Source organism: Pelobates fuscus, chromosome 7 (genome assembly GCF_036172605.1).
Source record: "Pelobates fuscus isolate aPelFus1 chromosome 7, aPelFus1.pri, whole genome shotgun sequence".
NCBI lineage: Eukaryota > Metazoa > Chordata > Amphibia > Anura > Pelobatidae > Pelobates > Pelobates fuscus.
The window spans coordinates 182,304,680-182,328,944 of NC_086323.1; the positions used below are offsets into that span (position 1 = coordinate 182,304,680).

The following is a 24,265-nucleotide window of genomic DNA, read 5'->3' on the forward strand; positions in this document are numbered from 1 at the left end:
AAGCCACCCAATCAGAGTGCTCTGTGTCATTTTACACAGCGTGGGAAAGTTCTTTGGAATTTTCCCACGCTGTGTAAAATGACACAGAGCACTCTGATTGGCTTAAACCAACCAATCAGAGTGTTCTAAGCCTAATTGCAGGGCGTGGCAAGGCTTTATAAGCGTGCTCTCGAAGGGTGAAAAAGGATTCATTTTTTTTGCGCTCTTTTTTTTTTTTTCCAAAGTGCGACGGTTATATTGGCTTTTTATTTGGCCTTTTTGGGGGCTGAAGAAAGAAGATTTTAGAAAAAAGAAGACATCTAATGGTAAGTTTATTTTTATTTATTTACAGGTTTTTAGCTTTATTGACTCCCCCCCTCATTATTTTTAGGGTGAGGGAGGTAGGTAGGGGGACCATTTTTTTTGGGGGGGAGGGGGTGACAAGGGGTATGGGGACCCCTAGTCCCCTGGGGGGGCATTTTTTTTAGGGCCCCCACCCGCCGCTCAGGGGTGGGGGCCGGGGGGGAGGACATTAGGTCCCCCCCCTTATTCTTGTTTAGGGCCCCCACCCACAGCTCAGGTGGGTGTGGGACAATCACTATTGTGGCCGGAAAGAGTCCCTGTGGGTTTTAAAATTCGCCTGCCTATTGAAGTTTATGGCGGTTCGCCGGGTTCGCCCGTTCGCGAACATTTGCGGAAGTTCGCGTTCGCGTTCGCCATTCGCGAACTGTAAATTTCATGTTCGCGACATCACTAATGATAAGTTAGATATATGAGCAAGTCAGTTGTGGTGTGCCGAAACCGACGTATCGGGTAGGCCTGTAATAAAAGAGGGCCCACCTATAATAGTAATATGTATAAGGTGAGAGGTGGGAGGGATGAACCAGGCAGCATCAGCCCTGTGGTGTAGGGGGCTTGAGTTTAAATAGCCGGGTAACCCCTCCCACAACTTCAGGCTACGCCTTCCAATTTGTAGTTGGGGACAAAATCCGTATACATGATAAGTTAGATATATGAGCAAGTCGGTTGTGGTGTGCTGAAACCGACGTATCGGGTAGGCCTGTAATAAAAGAGGGCAAAAAGTTGAAGAAGACACCTTATTACACATCTTTACGTTGCAAGATTCATAAAGGCTTGTCCTACTCAACTCTAGCTCTGGTTGTGGTATGTCTCTAGTAATATACTGTGGATTTCCAGTGCCCTAATGTTTATGGTGTGAGCAGGGACATTTGTCTGGAAGCAGCTGATGCTGCCCTGATTCTGGAGGAATGCCCCAAAAAGGCATTGGGATTGAGTCCCCGTCTAGTTAAGAGGGTTCTGAGGTACATTATGAATTTAGCTGTAGTGAGTGGTTTGCCCTGCCCTGCCCTGCAGTTAAATAGATTTGGTCCAGTGAGTGATAACCTGTAAAGGTCTGACATTTTGACCGGCACCTTATTGTCCGTAGGATAGTCCTTATGTCCCTACGTATTACATATGGTAAGAGGATGTGAACTGTTTGGTACTAGGATAGGCACTTAAGATATGGTGTTGTATTCCAGCCAGGTAAGCTTTGTAGTGTTAAGAGAGATTTTTTAAATTGTGTGGGCAAAAAGGAGAGGAATGTCGCAATGGCGACTAGTGAACGAATATCGGTATTATGGTAATCGGTGGTAAACTTGTTGTAAAGGTGAAATCTCTATTGTATGCTCATGATGTATAATCAGAGAGGGCAGCTCAATCCAGAAATCTGCCAAATGCCATGAGGCGAGTTAGTGCAGGATTAAGCCATGGAATGTGGGTATAGCCAGCTGCTTTATTGTCAGAGAAGCACTTGACAGGTTCCCCTATCCACTCATACCTCCCTAGGCCTTGTAGGCGGCCACTATGGGGTAGATTCCAAAGAAATGTTGACGAGGAATGGAAAGTTTTTTTTTTCAAGAGTCTCAACTGGCCAGGCATCTCAGAACCAAAAGTCACCAAACTGGCTGTGAAATCAGTGTGTGCAGATGCATTGGTCCATGTAACTGGGAAATGATGAGAAATGGCGGGAATAACCTAGTCTCCTATTCCAGTGTGAACCTGAGCCATATGTGTAGGTCTGCTTACAACTAGTGCCAGAATGCAACTGTCGGTGGGAAGAAGACTCAGTGGTCGGGAAATAAATGTGCAGAATAATTCCCATGGCGAACTTCAATGTGCCCAGTAGGACTGTAGATCCATACTCCCTCCGCCCACCCCCCCACCCCCTCCTCCCGCTTGTTCTTCAGAAGGAAAGGTTCCCAGGACTCCGATGCGCTGTACCTTCTCTGTAGGTGGACATGTTCAGTAGCGTATTAGTGTCAAGATGAATGCCTAAGAAGGTCAGTTTGTGAAAGTGGAACCCATAGTGAGGAAAAGTGCCATCGTCTTGTGAATACTAACCAGAGTGAGGGTGTTCTGTCACGAGGAAGTTATCTAAGATAACGGGTGACTGCAGGACATTCGCAAATATTGAGTGTTAGTCAACATAGTGTGTTAGCAAATAAGACAAACAGCTTGTGATTACTCTTTGCTCTAAAAGTTACACGTGTGGGAAAGTCATGACAATCCCTCCATAAAATGCCACGAACATGCCCTCGGGATGGCTGAATAAGTAGAAGCTTGGAGGCATAGGAAATGTCTGTCTTGCCCACCCAAGCTCTGGTCAACCCCTTTCGCATAGTGCTGGGAGAATTCCTTAGAGGAAATCAATGAGTTGAGGCTAGGGGTGGGTAATTAATATGGTTATCAAATACCTTCTTAAGCAACGTGTGTTGCAGGGTCTATTAATGCGGACTGAAGGTTCTGACACTCGTGAATACCGGACAGGTGTGTGACCAGACCTGTGTGGAACTGGTGTGTGGAAAACTTTATGTAGAAGTCGACTGAGTGACGGAAAGGGTGTGCTTAGAGGTAAAACTCCAGGCAGTAGATGCTAATGGATATATCGAGGAGTCAAGCTGCCACCACAGACCATGGCTCAAGAATGCACCAAAAGGACAATTTTTGAGGATAAGGCGGAATTGCACCGATGATGATGATTACATGTTACAAGCTGGAAGGATAAAAGAACAGTTTAAAGAGAAAGGATATGAAGAAACTGAATTAGACAGGGCGATGGCAGAAGTAAAAAAAGTATCGAGGAAAGAACTACTAACATATAAACCTAAAAACATACAAATAAAACACACCCAAGATATTCCTTTTATCTGTAATTTTAACGGCAATCACAAAAAAGTAAACAAGGCCATCAGGAAATACTGGTACATCTTACAGGAAGATCCCGTCTTAAAACACATACTGCCAGCTCAACCTCGCATTATTTACAGAGGCGCCACCAACCTTAAAAAAACTCTAGTTAAAAGTAGCGAAGCCCCCAAAATAACAGAACATTTTTTTAAATCAAAATAAAGGATTTTACGGTTGTGGGACCTGTCTAGCATGTAGAACCACCAAAAGTCAAAAAAGACACCTAACGAATATAAAAGACCTTATAAATAGGGAATTCACGATTAAAGAACAATTGACGTGCTTCTCGAAAGGAGTAATATACGTATTGAAATGTCCATGCAATTTACTGTACATAGGCAGGACCATCAGATGCCTACATATAAGAATCTCTGAGCATGTGCGGAATATTAAAAAAGGCTTAGAGACCCACAGTGTGTCAAACCATTTTAAAATTCACCACAACAAAAATGCTGAAAACTTATTATTTTGTCCTCTTAAGCTTGTAAAGAGAGATTGGAGGGGAGGAGATTTTAATAAAAAAATCGGCACAGAAGAAATGAAATTTATTTATAATTTTAATACCCTCATACCTCATGGACTGAATTCCGACTTTGAGATCTGCCACTTTTTTTTAATAGGACAATATATAATCATTTCACTTTAATAAATAGTTCTTTTAACAATCCTTTAATATATAAAGAAGTGTGAGTTTTTATTGAGCTAAAGGTGTATTTTTAAAAAAAGAATCCATGCAAAAGTGCCATATATATTTGTAATACATTTTTGATATTCTTATAAGATTGATTACACATTTCTGCACAATATCACTTTAAAATTGTAAACTAAAACCGATGTCCTTTTCCCCAGACTACTCTTTTTAGTAAAGAAGTATGCCGCTTATTTTTCAAAAAAACTCAAAAGAAAGTAACACAATTTATATATATTATAATATACACAATTATAAAGGGGAAAAGAACATCTGAAAGATGTCACTTTAAAGTAGCAAGACTGAGACTAATAAGCACACTTATGGGGAAAAGAAATGAGTAATATGTATGTCTGTAACTCTTTGATGTTGGTGGAATGCAAGGTTGTATCAGCATGCGTTCCAATGATGTCAGTTAACAGAGACCGTCAATATCCGGAAGTGACGAACATGCTGCCGGCGGTGGAACGCACGTTGCGGTCCAAGCGTAAGGAAGTGACGAAAATGCCGCCGGCTGTGGAACGCACGTGCGTTCCAAGCATAAGCCGAAACCCGGAAGTACAATGAAGGAGGAAGATAAGAAGACGCCGAAAGAGAAAAGACCCACATACCGATTGAAAAAGCCCCTGGCACGGGGCGAAACGCGTTTCGGAGCATTTGGACTTTTATTGCCATTAGGCAGGACTAATTGCAAGTTTGTTTTATATTTTACTATATTTTATTTATTTATTTTTTTCGCTGTATTTTACTGCATTTCACTTGTATTTCACTCCAAACTGTGGAGCAATAAAAGCGATTTTTTTGAAAAAGACACCATTGGAAGTGTGGAATCCGGATCATTTGCTGTTTGAAAGCTGTCCAAGAACAGGAGAGGGACATCCTGTATAAAGAGTCCCAAGGCAACATCCATGAGAGCCATATGCTGTGATTTAGCTCTAGGCTTGTGAGTACCAGACTCCCACATACATTACCATATTGCTATAACAGTATTATACTATGTTGCTTTTTGTATATTCATTTTAGACATTATTGGAAGTGTGATTCACCTACGACATTGTATGTATTCCTTTTATTGTATTTTGTGAGTGGTGTAAGGGGTTCCCACTCAGGTGATTGTGGCAACCTTTTAGATTGTCACGCACTTTTTTCTTCCACTTCGTTAGTATATATATAATTGTATGCCAAAACTCCAGGTAGTTGATGCAAACCTTCTCTATGGTGAGGAGAAGTAGAGCCACTTACGTCACGAAAGTCTGAAGGCTAGGATGAATTCTGGGATAGTGAGTTTCTGATTGAGTCTGGGATTCTGGTGTATAGAACGATGTACAGATCATTGTAGTAGTAAGACTTGTACTCTAAGACATCGTGGGAGGCAATCAGTAAGGAGACTAAAATTAACCTTTCCAGATGTCTTTGCATATGGTCAGAAAGTACGAGGGAGTAATAATGTAAACCGATGTGCTAGGGCCTGGCGGAGGAATTGCGTGCCAGCGTTGGCTGATGTAACATAGAACAGTTAGAGTGGAGTTGCTGTAGGCTTGGTGATACTATGCCTGAATAGCAAGGGTCGGTTATGATGATGAACTTGCTTCAGTAGAATATAGCAGCGATGAGTAAATAACCTTTTGCATAATACGTGATTATTTTGACGTAGAGTCAGGGGGAACATATGATGGTATGGTAAAGCCTGGTACACTAGGGTTTGTCCCAGGGAACAAGATGATACATATACTGAACATAGGAGTGTGGCGTGTTACAAAAAGGTTTAGCGAATAGATGGTCGTCTGCCAAATAAGTAATATACCTATCATGGGAGCAAGCAGGCCCGGACTGACCGTCGGGCACACCGGGCAAATGCCCGGTGGGCCGCGGGGGCCATGGGCCGTGGCCGGCAGGGGAGGTCCCAGGATCTCCCATGCCGGTCTATGCAGGGCTGGCACTATCCGAGCGCCGGCCCCGCTGTGTGCCATGGCGGGCCGGTGGGGAGATATAAGATCTCCCTCACCGGCCCACTTAAATAGACATGCGGCTGGGGAGGGAGAGGACCCGGTGGAACTCTATCTTGCAGCTCTGCCGGGTTCCTCTCGCGAGATCCGGTGTGTTGCCATGGCTAGAGTTCACTCACCACTGGACCACCAGGGATGGTGTCAGAGTGCCGGCCCCCTCCCACTCTCTCCAGGTACCAGCGTGCCGGTCCCCCCCCCTCCCAGGCTAAAGGTAAGAAGGGAGGGGAAGGACTTAATAACTGGTTATTTTTATTTTTTACCCCCCCCACACATAACATTTATCCACAGCACTCTCACACCCATCCCACACAGCACCCTCACATACAGCACTCACACACAGCACACACGCACAGCCCTCTCACACACACAGCACTCTCACACCCATCACACACATCACACACACACAGCCCTCTCACACACACAGCACTCACACCCATCACACACAGCACCCTCACATACAGCACTCTCTCACACACAGCACTCTCACACCCATCACATACAGCACCCTCACATACAGCACTCTCACACATCACACACACACAGCACTCTCACACACACATCACACACAACACTCTCACACACACAGCACTCACACACACACAGCACTCACACACACACACATCATACACACACAGCCCTCTCACACACACCACACACAGCACCCTCACATACAGCAATCACACACAAAACTCTCACACACATCACACACAGCACTCACACATCACACACATCACTCACACACAGCACATCACACACATCACACATCACTCACACCACTCTCACACAGCACTATCACACACAGCACTATCACATACAGCCCTCTCACACACATCACATAAAGCACTCTCACACACATCACACACAGCACTCGCACACACATCACCCTCACACCCATCACACACAGCACTCACCCATCACACACAGCACCCTTACACACAGCACAAACAGCACCATCACACACAGCACCCACACACACATCACACACAGCACCCTTACACAGCACAAACAGCACCATCACACACAGCACCCACACACACACATCACACACAGCACCACTCAAACACAGCATCCATCACACCCACTGCACCCCTCACACATACACACTGCACCAAACACACACACAATACTTCCGAACATATTAATATTCTATTTTTATATATACCCTACATAGAGTCACTTGGCAGATATGGATTGATACCTGTCCTCTGGGACCCTGATACACACTGATACACACTGACACAGAGCAGAATAGGGACTGTTCACCCTACATAGGGTCACTTGGCAGGTATGGATTGACACATATCCTAAGGATCCCTGATACACACTGACACAGAGCAGAATAGGGACTGTTCCCCCTACATAGGGTCACTTGGCAGATATGGATTGACACCTGTCCTCAGAGACCTAATTGTGTAATAATGGTAATACTATTACCTATTATATAGAGCAGAATAGAGACTGTTCCCCCTACATAGGGTCACTTGGCATATATGGATTGACACCTGTCCTCAGAGACCATGATGCACACTGACACAAAGCAGAATAGAAACTGTTCCCTGTCCTCAGAGACCATGATACACACTGACACAGAGCAGAATAGAGACTGTTCCCCCTACATAGGGTCACTTGGCAGATATGAATTGACACCTATCCTAAGGATCCCTGATACACACTGACACAGCGCAGAATAGAAACTGTTCCCCGTCCTCAGAGACCATGATACAGAGACCATGATACACACTGACACAGAGCAGAATAGAGACTGTTCCCCCTACATAGGGTCACTTGGCAGATATGAATTGACACCTATCCTAAGGATCCCTGATACACACTGACACAGCACAGAATAGGGTCACTTGGCAGATATGGATTGACATATCCTAAGGATCCCTGATACACACTGACACAGAGCAGAATAGGGACTGTTCCACCTATGTAGGGTCACTTGGCAGATATGGATTGACACCTATCCTAATGATCCCTGATACACACTGACACAGAGCAGAATAGAGACTGTTCCCCCTACATAGGGTCACTTGGCAGATATGGATTGACACCTGTCCTCAGAGACCATTATACACACTGACACAGAGCAGAATAGAGACTGTTCCCCCTACATAGGGTCACTTGGCAGATATGGATTGACACCTATCCTAAGGATCCCTGATACACACTGACACAGAGCAGAATAGAGACTGTTCCCCCTACATAGGGTCACTTGGCAGATATGGATTGACACCTATCCTAAGGATCCCTGATACACACTGACACAGAGCAGAATAGAGACTGTTCCCCCTACATAGGATCACTTGAAAGATATGGATTGACACCTGTCCTCAGAGACCTAATTGTGTAATAATGGTAATACTATTACCTATTATATAATATTGGCAGGGGCAAGGGAATTCCCTCTAAATAGATGGGTATAGGCAGAGAGTATGGAGACCGGAGTGATAAAGTGTCAATAAGGTGATATAAAGTTAAATGTATCACAGACACACAGCCACCCTTTCTCTTAGCTAGTTTCCAGAAATGCTGGATAGGTAGAAGGGCTATAAAGACTTAGCGAGGTCTAAGAATAATCCTCTAAACTAGCCCTAATCTCCATAAACACCTTCAAGGGTGTTTTAAGCTAAAGCTCAATCTAAACGTTTAGATGACTGCCTGATTTCCCATCACAGATGCTGGCTAGGAATAACAGTGTGCAAGACAAAGAGTGTGTCTAAATGCCCATAGTGCAGTAAAGTGTCCCTAGTGAAGTGAAAAAGAGAATAACGAGCTGGCGCCCTATCAGGGGACGTGTATATGGCATCGATTTTAGGAACCGGGAGATGGAAAAAGATGCTTGGTCGGTCCTCCTACTTCAAATTTGGGGCACTGCACGTGCAATCTAATGTGCCACCAGATAGGAGTGGTGTGTTAAGTAATACTATTCCTATCAGTTTAATCCCTGTTATGTGCCTTTTTTTTGGTTTGGTTTTTCAAGCCACTGTGCAGCACCAGAGGGCCGAAAAATTAGGCATGTACACATGCCTTAAAAAATTAGGTATTGTTGCAGCCGCTGCTGTAGCAGCGGCCATAAAAATTGATGTTTGTTTCCCAGGCAGAAAGTGCCCTAAAACATTGTGGCTTGAACCCTAGTTGGTGGCGGATAAGTCACGCAAGTCAACCGGCATTCAGAGCTAAAACACAGCAGCGTGTGGACAATTTCTAGCCCAAGGCAGCTCATCTCATCAGGCCTTTTTTAGTCGAATGAATCGCCAAGTGTCAGTCCCTTCGGGATCCATCCCTCATTCATCTTAATAAAGGTGAGGTAATCTAGACTTTTTTGACCTAGGCAACTTCTCTTCTCCGTGACAATACCTCCTGCTGCACTGAAGGTCCTTTCTGACAGGACACTTGAAGCGGGGCAGGCCAGAAGTTCTATTGCAAATTGGGATAGCTCAGGCCACAGGTCAAGCCTGCACACCCAGTAGTCAAGGGGTTCATCACTCCTCAGAGTGTCGATATCTGCAGTTAAGGCGAGGTAGTCTGCTACCTGTCGGTCGAGTCGTTCTCTGAGGGTGGATCCCGAAGGGCTGTGGCGATGCGCAAGACTTAAAAAGCTCTGCATGTCCTCCATCAACAACACGTCTTTAAAGCGTCCTGTCCTTGCCGGCATGGTCGTGGGAGGAGGAGGATGACTTCCACCTATTCCCCTGTTAGATTCCCGTTGTGCTGTGACATCACCCTTATACGCTGTGTAAAGCATACTTTTTAATTTATTTTGCAAATGCTGCATCCTTTCCAACTTGTTGTAATTCGGTAACATTTCCGCCACTTTCTGCTTATACCGGGGGTCTAGTAGTGTGGACACCCAGTACAGGTCATTCTCCTTCAGCCTTTATATACGAGGGTCCCTCAACAGGCCCGACAGCATGAAAGACCCCATTTGCACAAGGTTGGATGCCGAGCTACTCATTTCCCGTTCCTCCTCCTCAGTGATCTCAATGAAGGTATGTTCTTCCCTCCAGCCACGTACAACAACACGGGTACCAGATAGGTGACAACGAGCACCCTGGGATGCCTGTTGTGGTTGGTCTTCCTCCTCCTCCTCAAAGCCACATTCCTCCTCTGACTCCTCTTCCTCACAATTCTCTTCCAGCGTTGCCGCAGGTCCAGATGCTGATAAGGCTGTTTCTGGTGGTGAAGGTGACCACAACTCTTCCTTTTCCTCTTCACACTCATCTACGGCCTGATCCAGCACTCTTCGCAGGGCACGCTCCAGGAAGAAAACAAATGGTATGATGTCGCTGATGGTGCCTTCGGTGCAACTGACTAGGTTTGTCACCTCCTCAAAAGGACGCATGAGCCTATCGGGCTGTCGCAAATCAAGTGCCTCACTGGCATGTTGTTTCACCGCTGGATATCGGCAAAGTGCGCCATGGCCGTGTAGGAACGCCTGAAATAGCCACACACCTTCCTGGCCTGCTTCAGGACGTCCTGTAAGCATGTGTACTTATGCACAAAGCGTTGTACGATCAGATTACACACATGTGCAATGCACGGCACATGTGTCAACTTGCCCAACTTCAATGCCGCCAACAAATTTTTTCCATTGTCACAAACCACTTTGCCGATATCCAGTTGCTGCGGAGTCAGCCACTTTTCCACCTGTGCGTTCAGGGCGGACAGGAGTGCTTGTCCGGTGTGACTCTCTGCTTTTTTTTTTAAATTCTTTATTTTGTTGTACACAAGATAAACAAGCATCCTTGGTGCGCCACAATAGCGACATCAGGGTGAATTGTCAGGCATTTGCATTACATTTTGTGGCATTGTTAGTCAGGTACATTTTTATATTATATAACAAGATTAACAGTGTGGTTTTCAGTAGAGGGAAAAAACATACAGAGACACAGAAAGGCTAACTATATGTCACCTCAGCATGGGCGGGAAGCACCAGACATGTTAAAAGCAGTAAATGGCATATTAGAATCATGCATTTGTCTTAGGATATTACTTATAATACTTATAATATGCAATATTCTAGGTATATCCTAGCTGAGTTACAAGATAGGGGGGCTTTAAGTGAGGAAAGCTCCTCCGTATTAGGTTCCTTGGGCTTTAATAGGCTTGTGCATATAGCCTTGCAGGGCTATTGTGGGAGTGAGATGGGGTTTAAAGGCCCAGTGGGGTTTGTGAGCACTGTCTGTTAACTTCTAAAAGTGCTGGGGCCCTAATAAGGATGATTAACTGTGGGTTTTATAGACTGAACCTTCTTTTCTGCATGTTTAGTCCTTATGGTAGTCCATGTTGCTCATCCCACTCCGACTCTGGAGGCTTGGTGCAGGAGCCCAGTGTGAGGGTCGTGGTTGGGCCATAGCTGGTCACCTTCTTGGCATGAGGCTGCTGCCGCCCCCTTGTTGTAGGCCCTCTGGTCGTTCACGAGCGTGATCTGGAACCGAGTGGGATGCTGTAGGCTTCTTGTCTTAGGTGTCGCGAGGTGGGGTGAGTCTGCACTTCGGGTCCTGCTGTTTCTCTGTGCTATGTGTCCCCTTTGGTGTTTCTCGCGCTGTTTCCTCTTCTTATGCAGCGTGGTCCGCCGCCATGTTGTGGCCCGTCCTGCAGGTGAGGCCTTCTGAGCTGTTGGCAGCCTCTTTGTCAGGTGGCTCTGTGGCTGGAGGGAGGTGAGTGGCTGCTTTCTGCCCTCTATCTTGCGCCAAAAGTCGGCGAGTAGTGCTTCCAGCTTTTGCGAGGTTCCATGGTCTGTGTTCATGGGGCCGGGGAGGCGCGCGGCAGTCGCCATGATGGGTTTCAGGTTGGGTGATCTGTCGGTTAAGATGGCTTCACCTTGCGCTCTCCCCGTTCCCCGATTTCTTCTCCATATTGGACCGCGATTACCCCCGACGGTCCAGGGGGGGGAGTAACGGGACCCCTGCTCGTTGTGCATCTGCACCACGCGGTCCCGGACCGGGAGATCGGCCGCCTCCCCCAACCGGTGCGCGCCAGGTTCCATGCTGCAAGGAGTGCTATTAGCAGGTTTCGTGTGGGTCATGGACTGCCACATCTGTTCCCAACCCCATCGCGGGACTGGTAGGTCGGTGTTGAGCTTCATTTGTAGGCTTCGTGTGGCTGGATGTGCCATTAGGCTCCCTGTATGCGGAGGAGCTCTGCTGTGGCACGTCTGTCCTCCATGCTGGTCAGGCCCCGCCCCTCTCTGCTTTCAAGCAAGTCAAACCCAAGACGGCGTGACACTGCCGTATCCGGGATGTGGAATAGTACCTGGGGAGCTGGGGGGGTGCCGTTGATGTGGAGCAAGACACAGCAGCAGAAGAGGACTCAGCCGAGGAGGTTATGGAAGAGGATGGAGTAGGAGGAGTAGAGGAGGTGGCAGCAGGCCTGCCTGCAAGTCGTGGCGGTGTCACCAACTCCTCTGCAGAGCCACGCATTCCATGCTTGGCAGCCGTCAGCAGGTTTACCCAATGCGCAGTGTAGGTGATATACCTGCCCTGACCATGCATCAGTGGTCAGATGGACCCTTGCCCCAACACTGTGTGCCAGACATGCCATTACTTCCTTTTGCACAATCGAGTACAGGTTGGGGATTGCCTTTTGTGAAATTAATTTTTTTCCAGGTACCTTCCACTGCGGTGTCCCAATAGCTACAAATTTTTTGAACGCCTCAGACTCCACCAGCTTGTATGGTAAAAGCTGGCGGGCTAATATTTCGGACAAGCCAGCTGTTAGACGCTGGGCAAGGGGGTTACTTTCTGACATTGGCTTCTTACGCTCAAACATGTCCTTGACAGACACCTGACTGTGGGCAGATGAGCGGGAACTGCTCAAGGCGGGAGACGGAGTGGCGGATGGTTGAGAGGGGGCAAGGAGGACAGCAGTGGTTGACGTGGCTGAAGATGCTGGACCAGGAGGAGGATGGCGGCTTTGAGCTTGCGTGCTGCTTGTACTCATGTGTTGATCCCATAGGCGTTTGTGATGTGCGATCATGTGCCTACGCAAAGCAGTTGTACCTAGGTGGGAGTTGGACTTCCCACGAGTCAGTTTCTTTTGGCACAGGTTGCAAATGGCATCGCTGTTGTCAGAGGCAAACACACAAAAAAAATGCCACACTGCTGAGCTCTGCAATGACGGCATTCTGGTGGTGTACACAGCATGCGTTGATTGGCGTGCTGTCGGGCTGACCCCGGGTGCCGATGCATGCTGTCTGACTGTGCCACTAGCTCCTTGCGACGACCTCCCCCTGCTTCTAACTCGTCTCCTCCTCTCTGTCTCCCCATCTGAACTTTCGTCCTGTTCTTCTTCTTGCCGAGCGGGCACCCACGTGACATCCATAGACGCATTGTCATCATCAACCGCTTCACTTGTATCTGACAACTCAGCAAAGGAAGCAGCAGCGGGTACTACATCATCATCATCATCATCACACCACACGTCCATGTGTGTAATGCTGCCTGCCTGAGACATTCCCTGTTATCTACATCCTCTGGCAATAATGGTTGTGCATCACTCATTTCTTCAAACGGATGTGTGAATAACTCCTCTGACATACCAAGTGAAGCGGCTGTGGTGCTAGTTTTGGTGGTGGCGGCAGGCGGGTGAGTGGTATCTTGAGAGGTGCCCGAAGCTAAGCTGGAGGAGGATGGTGCGTCAAGGTTCCGAGCGGAAGCTGTAGAAGATTGGGTGTCCTGTGTTAGCCAGTCAACTATGTCCTCAGAACTTTTCAAGTTCAGGGTACGTGGCCTCTGAAAACTGGGCATTATTCTAGGGCCAAAGGTAATCACAGCACCATGACCATGACGGCCCCTACGGGGTGGCCTGCCTCTGCCTGTCATTTTTTGGGGGGGATTAGTGGTACTATGCGTGCAAGCTACTGTGAGACCAGATATGAGTGGCACTGTGCAGTGGCAGAGGTTGGCAGAGTACACGCTGGAAGGCCTGACACCCGCTTTAAGGACACTGACTGCTATTAGCTTACAGTGAAAAACTTTTTTTCTTTGTAAAGGCACGCTATAGAGACACCAGATATGAGTGGCAAAGTACACTTGCAGAGGTTGGCAGAGCACACGCTGAAGGCCTGACACCCAGACGCTTGCAGACAACTAACTGCTATTAGCTTACAGTGAAAAACATTTTTTCTTTGTAAAGGCACGCTATAGAGACACCAGATATGAGTGGCAAAGTACACTGGCAGAGGTTGGCAGAGTACACGCTGAAGGCCTGACACCCAGACGCTTGCAGACAACTAACTGCTTGTCAGGATCGGGTCAGGGATCCAACGCGCAAAGTACAAACAGGTACAGGATACGTATACCGGACCTTAGAATGGCCGGACTAACGTACAGAGAGTATAGAGAATGGTCAGAGACAAGCCGAGGTCGAGGGAACGAGAGGACAGGTAAGCGAGTAACAAGCCGGGTCAAGGATAACAGAGGTAAACAGAGTAAGTCAAACAAGCCGGGTCGAAACCAAAAGGATAACTGAAAAACACCAGAGCACTGTGTGACTAGACAGGCTAGAACCACGACAGGGCAATGAGCAACAGAGCGAAGTATGTTTAAATACCCTGGCTAGAGAGGATAGACACGCCTCCGACGAGTCCTGATTGGTCTCCAACGGATTGAGTGACAGGTCGTTCCGGATTGGCGTCATGACGTCGGTCTCCGGGCACCATGCTACATAAGGAAGTAAGTCCCTCGCGGCCGGCGTTTATGTGAACGGGTCGACCTCGAGGAACAGGAGAAACATGGCGTCCGGACGGATAAACGTCTAAGTCTCTACCTCTCTCGGAGGTAGAGACCTCAGGTACCCTGACACTGCTATTCAATCTATTACAGTGAAAAACATTTTTTCTTTTTAAATGTCAAGCTTAAGCTATTGTGACACCAGATATGAGTGGTGGCACTGGGCAAGTGGGCACAGTATCCACTGTGAGCCTGACACAGAAGCTGGCAGACAACTAACTGCTATTCAATCTATTACAGTGAAAAATATTTTTTTATTTTTAAATGTAAAGCTTAGGCTATTGTGACATCAGATATGAGTGGTGGCACTGGGCAAGTGGGCACAGTATCCACTGTGAGCCTGACACAGAAGCTGGCAGGCAGGCAACTGCAATTAGATTATACAGGGGAAAAAAAGCAGACTGATGTTCTAGCCCTAAAAATGGCTTTTTGGTGTGCTGTTCTTACAGCAGAGGTCAGATGAGTCCTTCAGGACTGTAGTGGACACTGAATACCCTAGCCTAGCTATCAATTTCCCTATCTAATGAGCAGCAGCTACACTTTCTATCTAAGAATGTAGCTTCAGAATGAATCTAAAATGGATGCTGTACAGGAGGTGGGAGGGTCTGGAAGGGAGGGTCTGCTGCTAATTTGCTGGAATGTGTCTGCTGACCGTGAGGCACCGGGTCAAAGTTTCCTCAATGATGATGAATAGGGGGCGGATCGTACCGCGCATGTGTTCGCCCGCCGTGGCGAATGCGAACACGCTATGTTCGCCTGGAACTATTCGCTAGCGAACAGTTCGGTACATCACTACTGACCGCATGTGGCTGGAACCCCGTGATGGTAGTTGTTGGAACAGGGAGAACTTGGTCCAATCGGCTTGGGAGTCTTTGTCCGCATGTGGCTGGAACAGCATGATGGGAGTTGTTGGAGCAGGGAGAACTTGGTCCGATCATCATGGGAGTCTCTGACCGCATGTGGCTGGAACAGCATGATGGGAGTTGTTGGAGCAGGGAGAACTTGGTACGATCGTCGTGGGAGTCTCTGACCGCATGTGGCTGGACAGCGTGATGGGAGTTGTTGGAGCAGGGAGAACTTAGACCAATCGGCGCAGGAGTCTCTGACTGCATGTGGCTGGAACAGCAGGATGGGAGTTGTTGGAGCAGGGAAAAACTTGGTCCGATCGGCGTGGGAGCCACAGTAGGCCCAGACCAGCTTTTTTGGAGTTTTAGGCAGTCTGTGTTGATGACCTTTGAACCGGAAGTAGAAATGAACCAGGCAGCATCAGCCCTGTGGTGTAGGGGGCCTGAGTTTAAATAGCCGGGAAACCCCTCCCACAACTTCAGGCTACGCCTTCCAATATATATACTAAAATAACAATATATATATATATTCATTTTAATTACAAAATATATTAAAACTATGTAAAAAAATATGACATATGACAAAATATTAACAAGTGTATGTTTTGTTTCATAGGCCTACTTCAAGTGACGAAATGGAATGCTATGAATCTGTGGAGAAACTGCTAGCTAGCAAAGGTAACACACTACTTAAAAGTGTTAATATTATTCTCTATCCCCTTCACTACCAAATGATTTGCCAAACAAAATCACTAGAAACCAAGTGTTTTTGTATTCTGGAAAGTAATGTATTTTTTCGTACATAATGCATAAATAACACATTATTTCATGGAAAATGTTTGTTTTACAGGAACGTTTTTAAAACATCTTTGAAGAAATAATGTAGAAACCCTCATACGTGTGTCTCCAAGAGGAGAAACACAGATGGGACTGATACTGGAGGAGAGACAAATATTGTGATTGATACAGGAGGAGAGACACATATGAGAGTTTGCACAAAAGTAGAGGCACAAATGAGGGTTTGCACAGGAGGAGAGACACAGGTAGGGTTTTACAGAGGAGGAGAGTGTCATGTATTCATCCGCACATAAAAATGTGGTTAATGGTATTTACCGTCCTGACAGGAAAAGTTGTGCCGAGCAGCATTACCGTCCTGACAGGAAAAGTTGTGCCAGGCAGCAATCATGCACATGGAAACCTGGTAAATGCTTTTGGGGTCAAAGACCGGTTACGACCAATCAGATCAACAGGAGGGTTTGTGCTGAGCAAAAATCATGCACATGGAAACCTGGTAATTGCTTTTGGGGTCAAAGGCCAGTTACAGCCAATCACATCCACAGGAGGGGTATTTAAGCCCAATTCCCTGTTGGCTCATTGCCCTGGCATGGTTTCATCCTGATGGTAATCCGAGAGTGCGGTCCTGATCTTGATTTTCTGATATTTTACTTTGGCTTCGTTTTGCCTTCCCTGAATTCTGGTATCCTTGACTTTTGGCTTTCCCTCATCATTGTGTCTGATTCTGTGTTCCTGACCTCGGCAAGTATTTTGATTATTCTTGGATACGTTAAGTCCGGCCATTCTAAGGTCCGGTTATACGTTATTCCTAGTCCTAGGTGTGACACAGTTCTGCGTGCTGGATCAACTTGTAATCCTGACATTACAACGTGGCCATAGATCCTGCAGAATTGTGTCAGCATATAGCAGCTTGTGAGAGACAGCTAGAGGAGAATGATCACTGCATGGATCAATTTGCCCAGGCTTTTAGTATGCTCCTTACTAGGACGGCTCATTTATAACCTGAGGCTTCTTCGATTATGCCACTCCACCTATAGTATATAAGGCACCTACAATCTCCTTATCTCCTCCCCTGCATTTTTCTAGTAATATCCAGGATTGTAGGGGATTTCTCAATCGGATTGAGTACCACTTTGAGGCTTCACCTGGTTCATTTCCTGCAGATAGAGCCAAGATTGGGTATCTGATGAACCAACTTAAATGTAAGGCCTTAACTTGGGCTAATCCATAATGGGAAAGTATTAGGAGTATCGCTCATTGTTACCAAGAATTCCTTGCAGCATTTAAACTGACGTTTGAACCATTAGGCAGGGAGCAAGACACCTCCACTGCCTTAATGCATATCAAACAAGGGAGCCGGTCTCAGTGTGGCAGATCCAACCTGTGCACTGGAGGAGCCTGGTTGCTCACCTACTCCCTTTAGACTATGGCCCGGCAGTTAAAACCCTTTTATTTTCCCTGCTGAATTGACCACCCAGAAGCTGCGGTTAACCGCAGCTTAATTGATGAACGCTGGGTGGCCTTTGTTCGTTTGCCGAACACGTGGCAGCGGCCATTTTAACTCCCGAACGGCCAGCGGTGTTCAGCACCCAAACTATGGAACTGAAAACGGACACTTAATTGCGTGAACACTGCTGAGCCGCCAGCCTCCTTACCTCTGCATTCGGTAGTGGAACCGACTGACTGTTCATTCGATAGTTTAACCGTATGAACAGCATCACCCCAGATAGCTATGCCATGGAGCCTATTCGTGTAACGAAAGACTATGGGAAAGACTTTGGCTCCATGGCGATTTAACTGTATGTATGTGATCTGAGCGCCATTTGGTAATAATGTGCGCTCAGATCTAAGCTATCTGGGGATATGTAGAATGTGTATGTTTTATGTAATAAATGTAACTGTATGTAATTTTATGTCTTTTTACTGAAAATGTATGTAATGGAGTTTTTTCTCTGTCCTTGGAGATAATTGGATTACTTCCCAATTATCTCCAGGCCAGAGAGGAGGGATTGTGATGCATTGTGGGATTGTTGAAATGTGTAAGTCTGTGATTGGTCCTTTTACCCTTTGTGTCCCAGTCTTCCATCTGGTCCCCTAGGGGAATGTCCACCAGGTGGGAGACCTGCATAAAAGCTGGGCAGTTAGCCCCAGTAAAAGAGAATTCTGCTTGACCCTCAAAACGAAGTGTCGTCTCGTTATTAGGGAAATTGGATTGTATGCTGATTGCCAGGAGTGTAAGCTGATCGTATGGCTTTTCCTGTTCGGCTGTTTCCAGGGTTCGTGTGTTTCCTGTTCGGGAGTTGGAGGATTCGTGTAGTTTTCAGTTCGGGAGATTGGTGCTCGCAGTAGCTGCCTGTGCATTGGAAAGGGGGATATCACCTAAACGTTTTTTAACCTCTGGTGTACAAAACGGTCCGTTACACTCAGATTATGCCATAGAATTTCGTACTTTGGCATCGGAGGTAAACTGGACTAATAACGGATTAATCACTGCTTTTAAAAAAGGATTATCCGAGAATATTCTTGATGAAATTGCTACCAAAGACCTACCTAAGGGGTTAAATGACTATTACTTATGTGATGCAGATCGACAATAGACTCAGGACCAGGGATATTGCTAGAAACAGAACTAGACGTTTGACTATGTCACTAGCACCTTGATTCTCCAAACCTGTTGTCTCTGGCCTTTTAACGCTGTCTGAACCCAAACCTATGCAGTTAAGGGTTACTGGACTGTCTTAGGCAGAAGCACAGTATAGGAGAAAAGAGGGTCTTTGCTTATATTGTGGCAAAAAAAGACACGAGAGATGCTTGTCCTATAAGTCTGGAAAACTTCTGCACCCAAGAACCTTAAGGGGACAGGTGCAATGGATACGTCCTCAAGCAATTCCCAAAGCAGATTTTTTCATGCAAAGCCCTGGTTGACTCAGGTGCAGCTGGTAACTTTATTGATTTATATTTTGTTAAGAAACACACTATACCAGTCAAGGAGAGATCATCACTTCTAGTGGTTGAGGCTATTGATGGGAGACCCCTATCTCAACCATTGATTACCCAGGAGACCTTGCCTATTTGCATTACGATAGGAGCTTTGCATAAGGAAGACATTACCTTCCAGATAATCGCTTCCCTTTCTTGTCCCACCATATTAGGTTTCCCTTCGCTCATCAAGGATAACCCTCATATTGACTGGACTAAAGGGGAAATACTGCATGTATCACATTACTGAAAAAGTGGGCATTGTTGCTTTACCTGCTGCTACGTCTTTGACCTCCGAAATTCCTGTACAGTATTGCAAGGTTAGGGAGGCATTTAGTAAAAGCCAGACTGATGTTCTTCGTCCACACAGGTCATACGATTGCTCTATTGATCTGTTGCCCAGGGCTATGACTCCTAAGGGGGCAGTATATGCCCTATCCCCACAAGAAAGTAAGATCATGGATGAGTACATCAAAAAATCATTTAGAAAAGGCCATATATGTATATATATGTATGCTGGAGCAGGATTCTTTTTTGTAGCTAAAAAAGATGGAGAGTTACATCCTTGCATTGACTACAGGGCATTCAACAATTGAATATGCTGTGCAATTTTGGGCACCTGTTCTAAAGAAGGATATTATGGCACTAGAAAAAGTGCAGAGGCGGGCTACAAAATTAATAAAAGGAATGGAACATATCAGCTATGAAGAAAGGTTAACAAATTTAAACCTCTTTAGTTTAGAAAAACGGCGCCTGAGAGGGGATATGCTAACATTATACAAATACATTCGAGGCCAATACAAACCATTGTGTGGAAATCTATTCACAAACCGGACTTTACATAGGACACGAGGTCATGCGTTTAGACTAGAAGAAAGAAGATTTCGTCTAAGGCAAAGGAAAGGTTTTTTTACTGTAAGAACAATCAGGATGCGGAATTCTCTGCCTGAAGAAGTGGTTTTATCAGAGTCCATACAGATGTTCAAACAGCTACTAGATGCAGGGCCGGATTAAAATAGGGGCTGATGGAGCTGCAGCTCCAGGCCCATGGAATAGGCCCAGGTCCATGGAATAGGCCCATTGATTAAAAAAAAAAATATATATATTTTTTTTTTTACTTTTTTTTTTTTTCACACACTTCTCTTAGGGATTCCACCTGGCTTTTATTTTATTGGTACAGCCAGTATTTGAGGCTGACTGGCTGGTGCCAATATTGCATTGATACTGGCAATACAAATGCTGGTATTTTTCTCAGTTTAAACAAGATATTACTATGCAATACCAGCATTGGCCAGTAGGGGTGTGTGGAGACAGGCAGGAATAGGAGGTTCCAGCATATCTCTCCCTGCCTATCTCTACTCCCTGATCTGCAGGGGTGCAGCTACAGAGAGTCCAGACAGCAACACCCACCCTGCAGAGACAGCCTACAGCTCAGCGAAGTAAGGAATGGGGGGAAAGGCTGCAAGGAGACATACACTGAGACACTAAGGGACATTGGGAGACATTATGACACAGACACATGGGGACACAGTGTCCCCATGTCTCCCAGTCAGTGTTCCTGGTGTCTCAGTGCCCCCTAGTCTCCCAGTGCCCCCAGTCTGCCAGTGTCTCACTGTCCCCATGTCTCCAAGCTAGTGTCCCTAGTGTCTGTGGCCCTGGTGTCTCAGTGCCCCCATGTCTCAATGTCCCCATGTCCCCCAGCCTCTCTAGTGTCTGTGTCCCTGGTGTCTGTGTCCCCATGTCTTCAAGTGTCCCCTATTTTCCCAGTGTCCCAGCCAGTGTCCCCTAGTCTCCCAGTGTCACTGGTGTCTCCGTGTCCCTAGGTCTCCCCGTGTCCCCAGGTCTCCCTGTCTTCCTAGTGTCCTAGTGACATGAGACCCTGGGATACATGGGGACTCAGGGAGACATAGGGCATTGAGACACTGTGATACATAGGATCACTGGGAGAACTGGGGACACGACACTGGGGGACACTGGGAGACATGGGGTACTGAGACACTGATACATAGGAACACTGAGACCTGGAGTAATCGACACATGGGGGCACTGGGAGGAATCCATCTATACAGCAGAATCAAGCTAAGTAGTTTTTTGGTGATTTTACAGCATTTTCTCTTATGTCACTCCTTGTGATTTACATCATGTGATGTCACCCATACATATTTAATTATTCAAATTAGCAAGGCCGGTATGTTTTTCCAAGAAAGGTGGCAACCCTAACTACTTTTCACATACTCTTACTTAAGTATGGAAACTTAAGAGGGATGTATGGGAGCAAAACTTGTGTGGACTGGTTGACAATGAATATAGTTAAAGGGACACTGTAGTCACCAGAACAACTACAGCTTATTGAATTTGTTCTGGTGATTAGAATCATTACCATCAGGCTTTTTGCTGTAAACACTGTCTTTTCAGAGAAAATGCAGTGTTTACATTACAGCCTAGTGATAACTTCACTGGCCACTCCTTACATGGCTGTTAGAGATCCTTCCTGTGTCATGGTGGCCTACAATGCATCCAAACATTCAGTATCTCTTCCCTCTGCATGCAGACACTGAACTTTCCTCATAGAGATTAATTGATTCAATTCATCTCTATGAGGAGATGCTGATTGGCCAGGGCTGTGCTTGAATCATGCTGGCTCTTCCCCTGATCTGCCTTCTTGTCAGTCTCAGCCAATCCTATGAGGAAGCACTGTGATTGGATCAGGCCACCACTTCTAATGATGTCAGCAGACTGCTTGTTTTTCTGAGTCTAACAGTGTGCACAGTTACAGCTTCAGGCTTGAATACAGTAAGATTTCGCTATATTTATGGAGGCATGAGGGGCCCAGGGGGGCTAGATGGTGGTGTTAAAACTATAGGGTCATGAATTCATGTTTGTGTTCCTGACCCTATAGTGATCATTTAAGGTAATGCTGGCTTTGGTCTCTCTAACACAGTGGCATGTTCCCTTTCTTCTACACTCACTACATACAGCTTTTCTCTGTCCCAGACTATATACCAGGAGCTTCTGCCTACTAGTAAAAAGGTAAGGAGACAAGTGGACCAGCGAGTGCTAGGGGACAGTCCTTAGAAAGCATGGAGTGAGCGTATCATTAGACGCATTTATGCCAAGCTCAGGGTGCTGTCTGCATAGTATGCCCTTAGTTGGCCAGCTGCATGATTGGCAGGCAGCCTGACATGCATTCATGCCAGGCTGGCCTTCTAATTCTTTGTTTAATGTCCTCTTTTTGGGCATGTTCGCCCCTTTTGGCAGGTTACATGATTGGTGTCAGTGGCACACCCTTTTACCGTGCCCATTGACTTCCTGCTTGACTGGACACTGCTGTTAGGGGTTATGGATTTACTTGAAAGATGAAAACATAAATTAGTGAGAGATTAGCCTAGGGTATGTGTTTTCTTATAGCTGCTGTTTTCTTTCTCTCCAGCACCATCTCCCTCAGATACATGACGCTTGGGAGTGTTTTACTGTTTTTGGTCGATATGATTCTGTAATAAGGCCCATCATAATTGTCAGCACCAGGCCCACTGGGCTCTTAATGTGAATGAGAGGTGTATTTAAACCTGCGTGTGAATGAGAGGTGTATTTGAAACCTGTGTCAGAGTGTGTGAATGAATCTGGCCCTGACTAGATGCATACTTGCAAAAAACAGAATATTCAAGGATATAATCTTTCAATGTAGGGTAATAACTGCTTGATCCAAGGATAAATCTGACTGTAGCGGAGAGCTGATTTCCCACAGCTATTCTCCACTCAAGATCCCAGTGAGGCTCAGGAACAAGTCAGTAGTAAATCCACAAGCAGAGTTTCCAGCAGGTAAAACGACACAGCAATATCCCAACATCAATCCCAATAACTTGACGACACACAGTTTCAGGAGCAGAACTAACAATCTTTATTATAGGGTTCCTTATAAAGCATGCTCCCATGCAAGGGAGGGATTCACATCAATTAGGACAGTAACCAATACTGTAAATGTTACCTCCCACACATCTCCGTACATTTGCCCCAAACCTGGATGTACCCCTAAATTAGTACATAGCATCAATATTAGGGTACCGCCAGGTGGCCCTGATCTGGGTGACTATTATATCCAAAATTCACCCAGATCGGACCAGGGGTTCGGTAGTTAGGTGGAGGGTGAAGTTTGACCGACCGCACACGAGGTGGTATCCGAAAAGGGTTCCATGCGTTTGGGCCCTGCGGTCGGTCTCCGTTCGGCAGTAAAAACAGACAGTTATATTAGCCATCCACACTTAACTTCACCTGGATATTGATTCCCTCGTTCGGTACCTTGTTTCTACCGAATGGGGATTCGTTAGGACTCTCCGTTCGGTAGTTACGGAGCTCTGGAGGTCTCAGCGGTGTTCGGTTGTTTGAGTGTCCGATTTGAGTTCCAGACACTCGACGACCAAACACCGCTGATGCTCATGCGTAAGATGGCCGCCGCCACGTGTACGCATACCGAATGGAGGCCACCCAGATACATCCATAACGAGCTTGTTAACCTGAGGTTAGAGAGAAGTGTGAACCTTAATAGCTGACACACTTCTCTCTGGGGTGGTCCACCGGTTCGGTAGTTTCCATATGCATAGTGTACGGATGGAAACTACCGAATAACATACGATTAGTACATAGAATTATAGCAATGTGAAAATTAACATAGGCATAACATATTGAACACAGTCACCTAGGCATATTACAGGACAGGCTTACTGCATTCCGCTACACTGACTGCCATTCTGGGGTCAAGAAGGATTTTTTTTCCTAGCTTGTTGAAAAATTGGAAGTGCTTCAAACTGGGTTTTTTTTTGCCTTCTTTTGGATCAACAGCAAAAAACATATGTGAGGAAGGCTGAACTTGATGGACGCAAGTCTCTTTTCAGCTATGTAACTATGTAACTATGTAACTATGTAACAAGATTACTATAAAGAATACCTATCGCATTCCCGTTATATCCAAATTGTTTGATAGACTCCAGG

At 46.1% G+C, this 24,265-nt stretch overlaps 1 protein-coding gene across 2 annotated transcripts in view; it reads left to right on the forward strand.

Annotated features, from left to right (window-relative positions):
* The window catches only part of RGS21 (regulator of G protein signaling 21), a 261,589-nt gene that overhangs the window by 185,282 nt on the left and 52,042 nt on the right, over positions 1-24,265 (forward strand). For both annotated transcript variants that reach the window (XM_063426953.1, XM_063426952.1), the window contains exon 2: positions 16,122-16,183. In XM_063426953.1, the coding sequence (XP_063283023.1) occupies positions 16,141-16,183 (43 nt within the window). In that variant the 5' untranslated portion in view covers positions 16,122-16,140. The remainder of the gene's footprint in view (positions 1-16,121; positions 16,184-24,265) is intronic.